At 50.0% G+C, this 13,135-nt stretch overlaps 1 protein-coding gene across 6 annotated transcripts in view; it reads right to left on the bottom strand.

Annotated features, from left to right (window-relative positions):
- Positions 1-1,235: 1,235 nt before the first annotated feature.
- The window catches only part of ARAP1 (ArfGAP with RhoGAP domain, ankyrin repeat and PH domain 1), a 192,906-nt gene continuing 181,006 nt past the window's right edge, over positions 1,236-13,135 (bottom strand). For all 6 annotated transcript variants that reach the window (XM_053306340.1, XM_053306342.1, XM_053306341.1 and 3 more), the window contains 5 exons: positions 12,288-12,338; positions 6,713-6,776; positions 4,868-5,023; positions 4,680-4,719; positions 1,236-2,274 (listed from right to left, as the gene is read on the bottom strand). In XM_053306340.1, coding sequence (XP_053162315.1) covers positions 4,702-4,719; positions 4,868-5,023; positions 6,713-6,776; positions 12,288-12,338 — 289 coding nt within the window. In that variant the 3' untranslated portion in view covers positions 1,236-2,274; positions 4,680-4,701. The remainder of the gene's footprint in view (positions 2,275-4,679; positions 4,720-4,867; positions 5,024-6,712; positions 6,777-12,287; positions 12,339-13,135) is intronic.

Here is a 13,135-nt window from a genome sequence, read left to right as displayed (position 1 = left end):
CAAACATGTCCTCAAATGTTCAGTAGCGATCAGTTTACTCACCACATGCAGACTTGCACGTGGAAGATTTTTGTACTTATCCAATAACAAAATAAAGAGAGTTTTCCCTGGGATTCCACCCCAAGCCCAGGGAGGTTCAAGCTCTGTCAATAAGAGGGGTGGCAGCGGCAGCATTTTCAGCCTACTGATAATACAGGATAATTTTAGGAGAAGCCTAGCCAGGCAGCTCAAGCAGGGATGATTCAGCATTTCTTTCGCTCACATGAACTTGCTCCAAGATAAAGGCTTCAATCCGTTATAGCAGGCCACAACCTTTGATAGTACTTCCAACTGGCAGATTATTCACATACCTGAGACCAACAGGTGACATTCACCAGAGCTACAGCGGCCCACCAGGTGCCTTCTCCTGCTGTTGCTCCCCTGCAGCTGGGATTCAGAGGATACTTGAACTTGGAGGTAGCCTATAGCCATCAGGACTAGTAGCCTTTAATAGCCCTGTCCTCCATGAATTTGTCTGAGCCCCCTTTAAAGCCATCCAAGCTGGTGGCCATCACCACATCCCGTGGCACAGAATCCCATAGATTAATTATGCACTGTGTGAAAATGCACTTCCTTTTCTCGGTCCTAAACTTCTTGGCCATCTGTTTCATGGGATTACCCCTGGTTCTAGTACTATGAGAAAGGGAGAAAAGTCTCTTTCTGCCCGCTCTCTCCACACCACACATAATTTTATAAACTTCTTTCACAGGGGTAGGCGATGTTAGCTCTCCAGCTGTTGCTGAACTACAACTCCAATCATCCCCAGCTGCGATTTATTGTGGCTGGGGATGATGGGAGTTGTAGTTCAGCAACAGCTGGAGAGTCAACATTGCCTACCTCTGCTCCATCATTCCCCCCTCCCCCTGAGTGCCTTTGTTCATTGCAGAACATTCCAGAACAAAAGCAACTCCTTCAAAGCTCTTTCCCACAGTAAAAACCATGTCCCATTTAGAAGGGCTCTTTTGCATTTGAAGTGTGTTGGGTATCTTAGTACAAATAAACCCTCTTCACACCCACAGAAGTCTTGTGACAGTGTGGACATGGGGGTGCCGTTCCTCTTGTTGCTGGAATTCTGGATAAGGCACGTGTCCCTTTTCCTCCATTCCAGCAATCTTGGTGAGTATCTAGAGGGCAGCCATTTCTCAGACCTTCATCTTGGCTTCCAGCTGGCTCCAAGAAATGTCAGAAACCACCACTCTGGATCCAACAATGATATTTAATATTACAAAAAAGTCAAAATAAAAATTAACAAAAGACAGTACCTGCCCCTATCCCCAGCAGTGGCATAACTTTCTATTTCCTGTACACCAGAAGAAGAGGACACAGAGAAGCCCCCAGACTTATATTGTCTCTTCCACGTCTAAGCGGAGGCCAGTCTGCAGCCCTGCCACCCCCTCCCCAATCGCTGCTCCATGTCCGTACTCCAAATGTTATATCTTCTGCCGATTTTATATCTTTTGTCTTCCTCTGTCTATGTACCATGAATGGGTTCGTGAACAGAAGCTCCCGTGCCCATGACCGTGTGGTCAATCAGCCCTTCCAGAAAAGGCAACAGATGACAGGCCAGGTCGAGAGAGGGCAGAGGCAGGCACCCAGGAGCTCTTCAGCACTGGCTCTCTCTGCAGTGGTGACTTCGGAGCTTCTGCTAGCACCCAGGAAATGTTTCTAGTTCCTCTTAGATCATCCGAATTCCCGTCCTCTCTGCCCATGGTTGAGTTTCAAACCAAGACGGGTAAAACCTTGGGTTTCCCCAGAGATCGTTCAAAGTATACATCATCCACTGGACCAAATGGGCATGCTTGATGGTTTCCGCCCAAGTTCCGTTAGAGAAAAGGAAATGGGCAGAGAAGGGCGGTGTCAGTGGCGGAAGGGAACAGCTGCCACTCTGGCAGAGAATTTGGCCCAGGCTGATAAGAAACCAGCCTTTCTCTTGGGGGCAGCTCTGCTCTGCTCAGGATGTTCCCCTCCCTTGTAGAGATGTTGTTCCAGTTTATCAGTGTGCTAAATGCTAATCCGGCTTCCCTAGGAAGGTCTCTGGGGGATTCGTCACATCAGCCTCGCTTGTTTTCGCTCCTGTTGGCCTTTCAGAGAGATGTGGAATCCGGAAAAGGGCTGCCTCTGATTTTGAGTATCCCCCCCACCGCCCTCCCTGAAGGACCAGCCAAGTAAACACCGAGCCGTTTCTTCTTCTTCTTTTCCCCCTGGACTCCTCAGCTTTGTCTTTTGCCAATAAACCTGCAGGCAAGAAGGAAAAGAAACTACAATGATGCTCAGGAGTGGGACACTTGGAAGACGTTTCTGCTAGGAGCTGCTAGAATTAGGCCCAGCTGTCCCCAGGTCTGTTCATGGTTAACCGGGGTTGGCGGGTGCACCAAGACTCTAGGTTAGAGCACCCCCAAGTGATCCTACACACTCTACACGATCTGTTTGAAGGAGGGGGCGGTTCTGTCCTACATGGAGACACCATTACCAGCTCAACTGTAGTGAACGCAGGACAGGACCTTCTCTGTGGTTGCCCCAAGCTGTGAAATGCCTTTCTTGCAGAGATCTATTTCCTGACCTCCCTCCTTGTCTTCTAGAGGCAACTAAACAGTTTTATTCAGGTGGACCTTTGAAGAACTGATCTGTTGCATGCCTTCTTTGTATGTTTTTATGTATTTTAAAACGAAGCAGTATTTTAATTATGTTTTTTGGCATGCTATCTATCTATCTATCTATCTATTTATTTATTTATTTCGCTAGCTAGCTAGCTAGCTAGCTAGCTAGCATATTTCTACACTGCCCAAAATGCAAGTTCTCTGGGCGGTTTACAGGACAATAAAAACAACCAATAAAAAGATTAACATATTTCAACACTTAAAATGAAACACATTGGCTTGTTTCATTGTATGGTCCTAATATGTCTGGCACATTCTTTGTATGCATTTGTGTGTGTTCTGTGGAGCTTTAAACAGTATTTTAATTCTGTTTTTCCATTTTAAATCACTTTTATATTGGCCTGTTTTATTGTCCTGATGTTTTATTACGTTGCAAGCCACCCTGAGGCTATTTTAGTGAAAGGAGGCCTAGGAGTAGAAAAATACAATCGCTCTCCCCGGGGCAGAAAAATATGCCCAGGGACAGAAGTGACTCTGCCCAGACAGGCTGTCCTCAACAGGAGGAGGACTATAAAGCAGGTGTCCTCAGAGCTGGGTCCCGGGACGATGCTGGACTACAAGTCTCGTCATCCCCAGACCCAGTGGCCTTTGGGACTTGTAGCCCAACATCAGCCAGGGACCCAAGAGCCTCTGCTGGAAAGGTTCCTTGTTCAGGTGAGGCCTTGGCCCAGAGAACAGGAGCCTTCCTCACTCTCGGCCTGACTCCTGGCTCCCACCCGGTGCCAGCTGACAGATCAGCTCTGACCCAGCCAAGGGAGGTGAAGCGGCAGGGGTTGCTGAGGGGTGCGCTGGGATCTTGAGCCACAAAGGCCTTAAGGAGCAGGAGCAGGCCGGGCAAACATTTAAGGGGCAGGCCGGGCAAACATTTGGCAGGGTTATTCTAAGCAGAGTTGGACCCAGGACAGGTGCACAGAGGGGATTGGGGCAGGTGCAGCTTGTCACCGGGATCTGCTCCAGTGGTGAGAAAAGCCACGCTTGCTGTGACACAGCTGTTGGCAACAGAGGAGGCCGCCTCTCCTCCTCCACCTAGCCATCTTTGCTTGATCCCTGGGGCAGAAGACACAGCTAGGACGCCAGTTTCCTAACCTGGGCAGGGGTTGGGCAAGGAGAGCTGGTCTGGTGGTATGAGAGGAGAGCTGGTCTTGTGGTCGCAAGCAGGACTGGTCCCCATAGCTAAGCAGGGTCTGCCCTGGTTGCATCTGAATGGGAGACTTGATGTGTGAGCACTGCAAGATATTCCCCTCAGGGGATGGAGCTGGTCTGGGAAGAGCAGAAGGTTCCAAGTTCCCTCCCTGGCAGCATCTCCAAGATTGGGCTGATAGAGACTCCTGCCTGCAGCCTTGGAGAAGCCGCTGCCAGTCTGTGAAGACAATACTGAGCTAGATGGACCAAGGGTCTGACTCGGTAGAAGGCAGCTGCCTATGTTACTAGAAGTCCTGCAAGGTCATCTCCAGCTCTAAGATTCTAGAATGCTGTGATCCCATTAGGAGCATTCAGCCCCTATATCCAATTTTCATTGGGGTGGGGGAGAAGGTCATGTCCTCCTGAGAGGGTGAGCTGTTCAACTGAAGGGCTCTTTCTGCTCTGTGGCCGTTTGGACCAACCACCCACCCCTCCCCTCCCATGCCATAAAGGCGCATTCTGGGAGGGTGTAAGGACATCCATGCTCTCGGCCCAGCTCCTTCCTAATTACATGGACAAGGGACTGCTGTATCGTCTCCACCAGCCCCCTGATAGCCAGATATTCCACAATGCACGTCAAGGTAGTTTCGCCCTGAAGGCAAGGGAGGTGCTACGATCCACTCAGGGGACTGCATTGTCCCCACGGGGCCTGGAACATTGCGACTAAGAGCAACAGATGCATCTGTGAAGGGAAGAATGCATCTTCCCCCAAGAGAAGGGGGAAGGCGTCTGGTTGCCAGAGGATCTCCCCTGCCCCGGGGATTACACCAAGGGAAACTCACAGCCCAGGGAGAGAGTTACCTGGCGTGCTTAGCTTCCAGTTTCATACATCACGAAGAAGCTGGAGAGAAGAGAGAGAGAGAGAAAAGACCTGGTTATCTTGCGGAGCAGACGCTGCTCTGGACTGCTTCCGGACAACGGTCCCACTGAAGAGGAGGCCCGCAGACTCCCAAGTGGAGTCGTGGGGATGGGGAAGGCACTGCTCTCACCATCAGAGGGTCAGCCGCAAACGCTGCAACGCTCTTCCTCATCTCATTCTCGTTGCCTCGCAGCGGAATCAGCGAGATGTTACCTAATCGGGAATCCTGCTGGGTCCGGGACACTCGGATCTTGGAGGATTCTGAAGGCCAAATGTTGCCACCGTGCTGGAAAAGTGGGAAAGAGATCATGAGGAGCAATCTATTGGGGTCTGGCCACTTGGAATGCAAATGGCAGGACTCGTTTGCTGCCTGCTGCTCCCCTCACGTGTGACTCTTCCATTAAACACTGACTGGCAGCAGCTCTCCTAGGTTTCAAGCAGGAGTCCTCCCCAGCCCTACCTGGAGATGCTGCCAGGGACTGAACCCAGGACCTTCAGCATGCAAAGCAGAGGCTCTGCCACTACGGCCTCTCCCTCACGCAAAGTTTCCTTCCCACCTTCTGCTCTCTAGGCCAGGGATTCCCAACCTTGGCTACTCAGATGCTCTTGGACTACAACTCCCACCATCCCCAGTCACAATGGCCTCAGCATCCTTGCAAATTTGCAGTGAAAGTTCACATTGCTGCATCTGCCTAGAAAATTCCAGGAGGAAGGGGAGAGCCTGGCAGTATTTTGCTGACTGCATAGCCAGAGGTTACAAATGACAGTGTTTGACTCTGTGGTTGCCCTGTTGGGCTGAACAGGCATGGATGCCGCAACTCTGCAAGGCCACTGAGAAGGACTGGCAGCTGGAGTCACTTTCCTAAGCATTTCAGATTCCATTAGAAGGGCAGGGGGTGGGGAGACACCCCAAAGCCAAGGTTCTAGCCCTCAAGGCTGTGAAGATATGCATGGAAGTACATGGGAAACACCTCCTGGAGTCCCTGCAGTCAGAGAGGGGGCTGTTGGACAGTGGAACAGCCTGCCTCTTGATGCAGTGGTGGGCTCCCCTTAACTGGGGGGTTTCAAACAGAAGTGGGATGGCCACCCGTCAGGGATACTGCAGAAGACCGTGGCACTGAGCCACGGGTTGGACCAGAACCAGGGGCAGATAACCGCATAGGCAATAGTGGCATTTGCCTACAGCAGCAAATCTTGGGGGGCAGGGGAAATTTTTATCTTTTTTTAAAAAACAACTTTCAAAACTTCTACACAGCCACCTCCGACTAGAAGACCTCCAAGGTCCCCTCCCAACTCTCAAGGTCTCGAGGTCTACGAATAAGATTCTCTGTGGTCAGAAAGTGGGGCTTTCATGCAGCGGCGGCAGCAAGAGCTCCTAGTGGGCCCACCCGCCTCCCAAATCATGGCAGGTCGGGTGCTAGATGGTGACGGAGACAGTGGCGAGAGAGCTCCTCACATGGACCCGCCTAACTCCCAAATGGCAGAGGTCGGGTGGATTTCGGCCCCTTGCGGGCCTCTGCACACGCACCCTTGGCTTATAAAGGGGAGGCAAATCTTTGGCTGCCTAATCCACCCCTGACTAGGAGACCTCCCAACTCTCAAGGTCTCTGGTTCTATGAATAAGATTCTGCCTCTCACAGAGTCCTTTGCGTTCGCAAAACCTGAGCGAAGTAAGGGGTCAGGCAAAGGTGTCCACATTTGCATAATTTATACAGGTCACAGAATTCTACCTCGAGGTAGCAGAATTTGGATTCCCTGGACACCAGACGCTGGCTTTGTTCTCCAGTCCAGCACCCCTGGCTTGTGGTGCTCGGATTCCACCCACGCTTGTGGCCAAGTCCGGAAGAAGACGGACACACAGAAAGGTGGCCTGGACTTTGCAAGGGCAAGGAAGGAAATTCGAGCCGGGGGGCGCTGAGGGGGGAGGCTGCCCTAGCCTCTCCCTGACCCCCCCCCAAGCCATTCCTCCACTCACCTGCACAGAGAGGAAGGTGGCAAACCAGGCCCGCAGGTCCATCTGTGTGTCACAGCAGAGATACCTACAGGAGAAGGGGAAAGGCGGCAAGGCAGCGTCACGGAGCCTGAACGGAGTGACGACTCCTCTTCCCCTCAGCTCCTCCTGCATGGGCCCCACCATGGCCAGATGCCAGGAGAGCAGAGGCTGCTCACTCCAAAGCCCTCTCAGGCAGAAATCCCCAGGCAGGCGCGGAACATGACAAGACACGGCGCATTGACGCCACGCCGTGGGGCTCGCTCACTTCTCATCAGTGCTGCCTCGTCAGACACCGCCTCGTTGCTGGGAATGGCCCTGACAAGCGCGGCACGGCGGAGCACAGCCGGCCGGGATCCAGGAGCAGAAGGCCTGGGAGTGAGTCGGGCCTCCTCAGAGCGACCCGAGGAGCCGTCAAGGGAGGTGGGAGTCTGTCCCTGACCCACAAGCGTTTTAATTCACAATCAGCTTCATCTGTTAGCTGCCCCATATCAAATAGTCCTCTGGGTACTCACAACACAACAGTAAAACACATTCAATAAGCACACCTAAAACAAGACAAATTACAACACACAATACAATAGAAAACATTTTAAAAACTTTTTAAAAATTGAATTTAAAAAAAATGCTAAAATTTCCACTTAAGAAGTTTGCATCCCACACCTTCCATATGACTGTTTCCAAGGCAGATAATCAACAATGTAATTCAGGGGAGGGCAAACCTGGCCCTCCAGCTGTTGTTGAACTGATTGATTAAGTGTTGTGAAGTCGGTGTCGACTCTTAGTGACCACATAGATAGATTCTCTCCAGGATGATCTGTCTTCAACTTGGCCTTTTAGGTCTCTCAGTGGTGCATTCATTGTTGTCGTCATCGAGTCCATCCACCTTGCTGCTGGTCGTCCTCTTCTCTTTCCTTCAACTTTCCCCAGCATTATGGACTTCTCAAGTTGGGTCTTCCCATGATGTGTCCTAAATATGATAGTTTGAGCCTGGTCGTTTGTGCCTCGAGTGAAAATTCTGGATTGATTTGTTCTAGGATCCACTTGTTTGTTTTCCTGGCTGCCCATGGTATCCTCAAAGGTCTTCTCCAGCATCAAAGTTCAAAAGCATCAATACTTTTTCTGTCTTGCTTCTTCAAAGTCCAGCTTTCGCATCTATAGAGTGTCACGGGAAAAACCATTGTCTGAACAATTCTAATCTTTGTAAGTGTAGACACACATTTAGTTGTAGTCCCATTTTTGCACTGTGCTCCTTGACTTTCATTACTAGAGCTTGCAGATCATTTGCATTCTCAGCTATCAGAGTGGTGTCATCAGCGTAGCGCAGGTTACTGATGTTTCTTCCTCCAACTTTAAAACCACGCTCATCTTCTTCCAATCCAGCTTTTCTCAGTATATGTTCAGCATATACATTGAATAAAGAAGGAGAAAGTAGACAGCCTTGTCTTACTCCTTTGCCTATCTGGAAACAGTCTGTTTCACCATGTTCCGTCTGGACTGTAGCCTCCTGTCCTGTGTAGAGGTTTCTCATGAGAACCATGAGATGTTCTGGGACACCCATTTTCCTAAGGATATTCCACAACTTGACATGGTCAACGCAATCGAAGGCTTTTCTGTAGTCAATAAAGCACCTATTGACTTCTTTCTGGTATTCTTTGGCTTTCTCAGTTATCCAGAGTGCATCAACAATGGTGTTTCTTGTTCCTCGGCCTTTTCTGAAACCAGCCTGAACATCCAGCATTTCCCTTTCCACGTAGGGCTCTAATCTGCGTTGGATGATCCTGAGCATTATTTTGATAGCATGTGAAATTAAGGATATTGTGCGATGGTTTGCGCAATCTGTTAAGTCTCCTTTCTTTGGTATGGGTATGTAGACGAAGCTCTTCCAATCTGTTGGCCACCGTGTCATTCTCCAGATTTGCTGGCATAGTTTGGTTAGAGCCTTGACTGTTTCTTCTTCTGTTGCCTGCCATATTTCTATAGCTATTCCATCAATTCCTGTAGCCTTCTGACTTGGTAACGACCGGGCTGTGATCTAATTTCATCTTCCCTTATTAGAGGTTCTTGCAAGTAAGGAATATCTTCTAGAGTATCTTGGTTGTTGACGTCCCTGCTGTACAGATTTTCCATATACTCCTTCCATCTCTGTTTGATCTTCTCAGAATCAGTTACTATCTGTCCTTTGGCACCCCTTAACATACCAATTCAAACTACAACTCCCATAATCCCCAGCCACAATAAATTGAAGTTCAACAACAGCTAGAGGGCCAGGTTTTCCCACCCCTGCTGCAACACAACAAAACAGCCCACAATCAATAAGCTATGGGTAGGTCCACATATCATGTAGAACTGTGGTTTTTTCCATCTAACGGCGATATATTTGTAAGTCTGAACCTGCCCCTCTTGACAAACGATGGTTTCTTTCAAAACCATGATCTGAACTCAAGTTTTGAAGTGGGTTGGCTTGTCTCAACCACAGTTTCACCTGATGGGCTGGTACAGAGCTCACACAGAACCTTGGTAAGAGCTGGGCTCTGTGTGACATCCCCAAGTCTTGGGAACACGTGCTTCCCACTTCCATCCCTGCACCAGCGTCTGCTTCCTATCTACATTAATATAGGCCACGATTGATTGTGTCATCCAAACCCACCGGCTTATTCTAACCTACTTGCCTCAAAAAACCAAAGGTTTGAAATGAACTTCGGATGTTCTTGAGTTTTATTTATTTATTTATTCAGTTTATAAACCACCCTTCCTAAAGTGGCTCAGGGCGGTTTACATTAAAAACACACATAATAAAACAATAAAAGTAAAACAAAAACATTTAAGCAAGATTAAAACTCATTAAATCAAGACTAGATAGCATTAAAAGCTAGGCTAAAAAGATGGGTCTTTAAGGCTCTCTGGAAGGCCTCCAAGGGAGCTAATCCTCTTATCCATGGGGAGCACGTTCCACAGCCCAGGCATGACAACTGAGAAGACCCAATCCCAGGTTGCCACCAGATGAACCAGTAGCACCGGAAGACAGAGCCCTCCTGATGCTCTTAATGAGCGGTGGGGATCATGTAGAGAAAGGTGTTCTCTCAGGGAGCCCGACCTAAACCATTTAGGGCTTTAAAGGGGATAATAACCAGCATTTTGTACTTTGCCTGGAGACATATCAGCAGCCAGTGCAACTGTTTAAGAACAGATATAATGTGGTCTCTCTGGGATACCCCAGAGACCAGTCTGGCTGCTGCATTATGGACTAACAGAAGTTTCCAATAGGAGTGTGCACGGTTCGGTCCGGCACAATTCAAAAGACCGCCGGACTGGTCCGGCGGTCCGGCTGGGCGGGGGACTGTTGCTTTAAGCGGGGTGGTGGTGGTGGTAGTACTTACCACCACCACCCCACCACCGCTCTTCCCTCTCCGGCGCTGGTCAGTTGAAAAATCTTCTTGGGGCGGCAGAGGTCCTCTCTGCCGCCCCTGCCCCCGTCGTCGTTTGGAAAGCCTAGAACAGAGACGAGCGCTAGCGGCGCACATGCGCCCTGCGTGGCATGCGCTCGTCTCTGACGCTGCCACGCGCGTGCCACATACGTCACGGCGTGTGCGCGGCAGCGTCAGAGACAAGCGCATGCCACGCAGGGCGCACGCACGCCGCTAGCGCTCGTCTCTGTTCTAGGCTTTCCAAACGACGACGGGGGCAGGGGCGGCAGAGAGGACCTCTGCCGCCCCAAGAAGATTTTTCAACTGACCAGCGCCGGAGGGGGAAGAGCGGCGGCGGGGGGGGGAGTACTACCCCCCCCAGGTTAAAGCAACAGTCCCCCCTGTGCCAGACCGGGGGTGCACCGGACCGTGCACACCCCTAGTTTCCAAACCATGTACAAAGGCAGCCCTACATGGAATGCAATGTAGCAGTTCAACCTTGAGGTTACCAGCTGCTGTACCTCTGTTTTCAGGTCATTCTCAAATAATGGGCAGAGTTGTCAAATCAATCGCAGCTGGTAAAATGCGCTCCTGGCCACTGCCCCAACCTGAGGCACCAGGGTGAGACCTGGGTCCAAGAGCACTACCAAACTATGAATCTGTTCTTTGTGGGGGAATGTAACCTCATCCAGTACAGGATGTTCTGTCCCATCTTGCAGATTACAACCCCCAACAATAAGCACCTCTGTCTTGCTGGGATTCAGCTTCAGTTTATTATCCCTCATCCAGCCCATTACTGCCTATAGGCAGGCATTTAAGGGGCGAATACCATTTCCTGATATCAAGGAGAAATAGATTTGGGTGTCATCAGCATATTGATAACACCCAGCACCAAATCTCCTGATGGCCTCACCCAGCGGTTTCATGCAGATATTAAAAAGCATTGGTGACAGAATGGAGCCCTGAGGGATTCTATATATAGTAGTTCCTATTCTGAAGCGCAACTGTCACCAAGCACCACCATCTGAAATCTACCCAAGAGGTAGGAGCGGAACCACTGTAAAACAGTGCCTCCTATCCCCAAATCCCTCAGGATACCGTGGTTGATGGTATCAAAAGTCACCAAGAGATCCAAAAGAACCAGCAGAGTCACACTCCCTCTGTCAGTTGAAGCAAGGTTAGAATAAGCCGAGATTGGTAGACTTGAACACAATCCATCTCAGCTTATTTAAACCAACACAGGAAGTAGATGCTCATTCAGGGACGGAATGCAGGAGCAGGCATTCCCGAGACACAGGGATGTCACAGGGAGCCTGGATCTAACTGAGATTCTGCATGATGTCTGAACCAGCCCAATGTTTGAGTCCACAATGGTGGTTTAATCTTGGTTTGTTTCGGTAGCTGCACCCTTCCAGGGCTCTTGCATAGGGAGAGGCAAGCCTAGATCATGGGAGGGAAGGCGATGCAAACAAACAAACAAACAAACAAACAAACAAACAAACAAACCACAATATGGCAAAACACACCAAGATTTGATGATTGTCTATGGCACCAATTGAGGTTTGTTAAACAAACCTAAGTTTAAAGCAACTTTGGTTCTACGTAATGCCTGGGAGAAAAATAAATAAAACAGTAAACTATCATTGCTAACTATAAGAGGATCACCATTAACAGGCGCCTCTTTCCTCAGTTATCGCTTTGGAGAGTTGGTCTTGTGGTAGCAAGCATGACTTGTCCCCTTAGCTAAGCAGGGTCCGCTCTGGTTGCACATGAATGGGAGACCAGAAATCTGAGCACTGCAAGAGATTCCCCTCAGGGGATGGAGCTGCTCTGGGAAGAGAGCAGAAGGTTCCAAGTTCCCTCCCTGGCAGCATCTCCAAGAGAGGGCCGAGAGAGATTCCTGCCTGCAACCTTGGAGAAGCCGCTACCAGCCTGTGAAGACAATACTGAGCTAGAAAGCCCAATGGTCTGACTCAGTATATGGCAGCTTTCTACGCTCTTATTTGTAGAAAGCGGAATACAAATGCATCAAAGCAGCAGTTAAAGTAAAACATTTAGTCCATGGAATGCCCCCACTTTCTCCAAGCAACTGGATGGGCTGAACACCAAGCCCAGGGTGAAGGGCACAAAGCTTTGTGTCCGCTGTTGCTTACCATTGCTGCTTCTCCAGCTTCTCGTTCTCAAAGAACACGGTGAAGCCCCAGCTGCAAGAGAGAGAAAGACGGGGGGAAGATGCAGGAGGGCAGGCTCCCCTCCCCCCCCCCGGCAAGGGCTCCTTTGCCCCAGTCTGCCTGACGGCGCTTTCTCTTTGCAGCCCTGCAGAGAGAGCTGCCTCTCCCAGAGTCTCTGTTCAGCTGCCGCAAAGAGGTCTTCCTCTTGGCCTCTGGAGCCGGCTGTCCTTGGATGGCAGCCAGGCTTGGGGCCGGGTAGAGGGAGGGGAATGCCCTCCGGAGATTTTGGAGGGTCTCTCATTTCCTCACCAAAAAGCCTGCAGGGCTCCAGGATATAGAGCGACGCTCTCTGCACTCCCACACATTCTGGCTTCCCCAAATAGTTTCAGGGAAGATGCCAAAAGCAAACGGAAAGTCACAAATCTGACTGAGGAAGCTCCTGCTGACCAATGCCTGATCTACAACAGGTTTACTAAGTCACACAGCTCCCTGTTGGGCATTCAGCCAGAGTCGAGGGTGCCCAAGGTAGCCTTAAGATGAGTGGGCAGCTTCCATCCATGATAGAGGTCTATGAAATCATGCATGGGGTGGAGAAAGTGGGGAGAGAGAGAGAAATTCTTCTCCCTCTCACTTAACACTAGAGCCAGGGGTCATCCCATGAAACTGATTGCCAAGAAATCTAGGACCAACAAACGGAAGTACTTTTTCACACAACGCATAATCCACTTGTGGAATTCTCTGCCACAAGATGTGGTGACAGCCAACAACCTGGATGGCTTGAAGAGGGGTTTGGGTAACTTCATGGAGGAGAGGTCTATCAACGGCTACTA

This window comes from Hemicordylus capensis, chromosome 3 (genome assembly GCF_027244095.1).
Source record: "Hemicordylus capensis ecotype Gifberg chromosome 3, rHemCap1.1.pri, whole genome shotgun sequence".
Taxonomy (NCBI): domain Eukaryota; kingdom Metazoa; phylum Chordata; class Lepidosauria; order Squamata; family Cordylidae; genus Hemicordylus; species Hemicordylus capensis.
The sequence above is the reverse complement of the archived record's forward strand: the minus strand, read 5'-3'. Positions and strand labels throughout refer to the sequence as shown.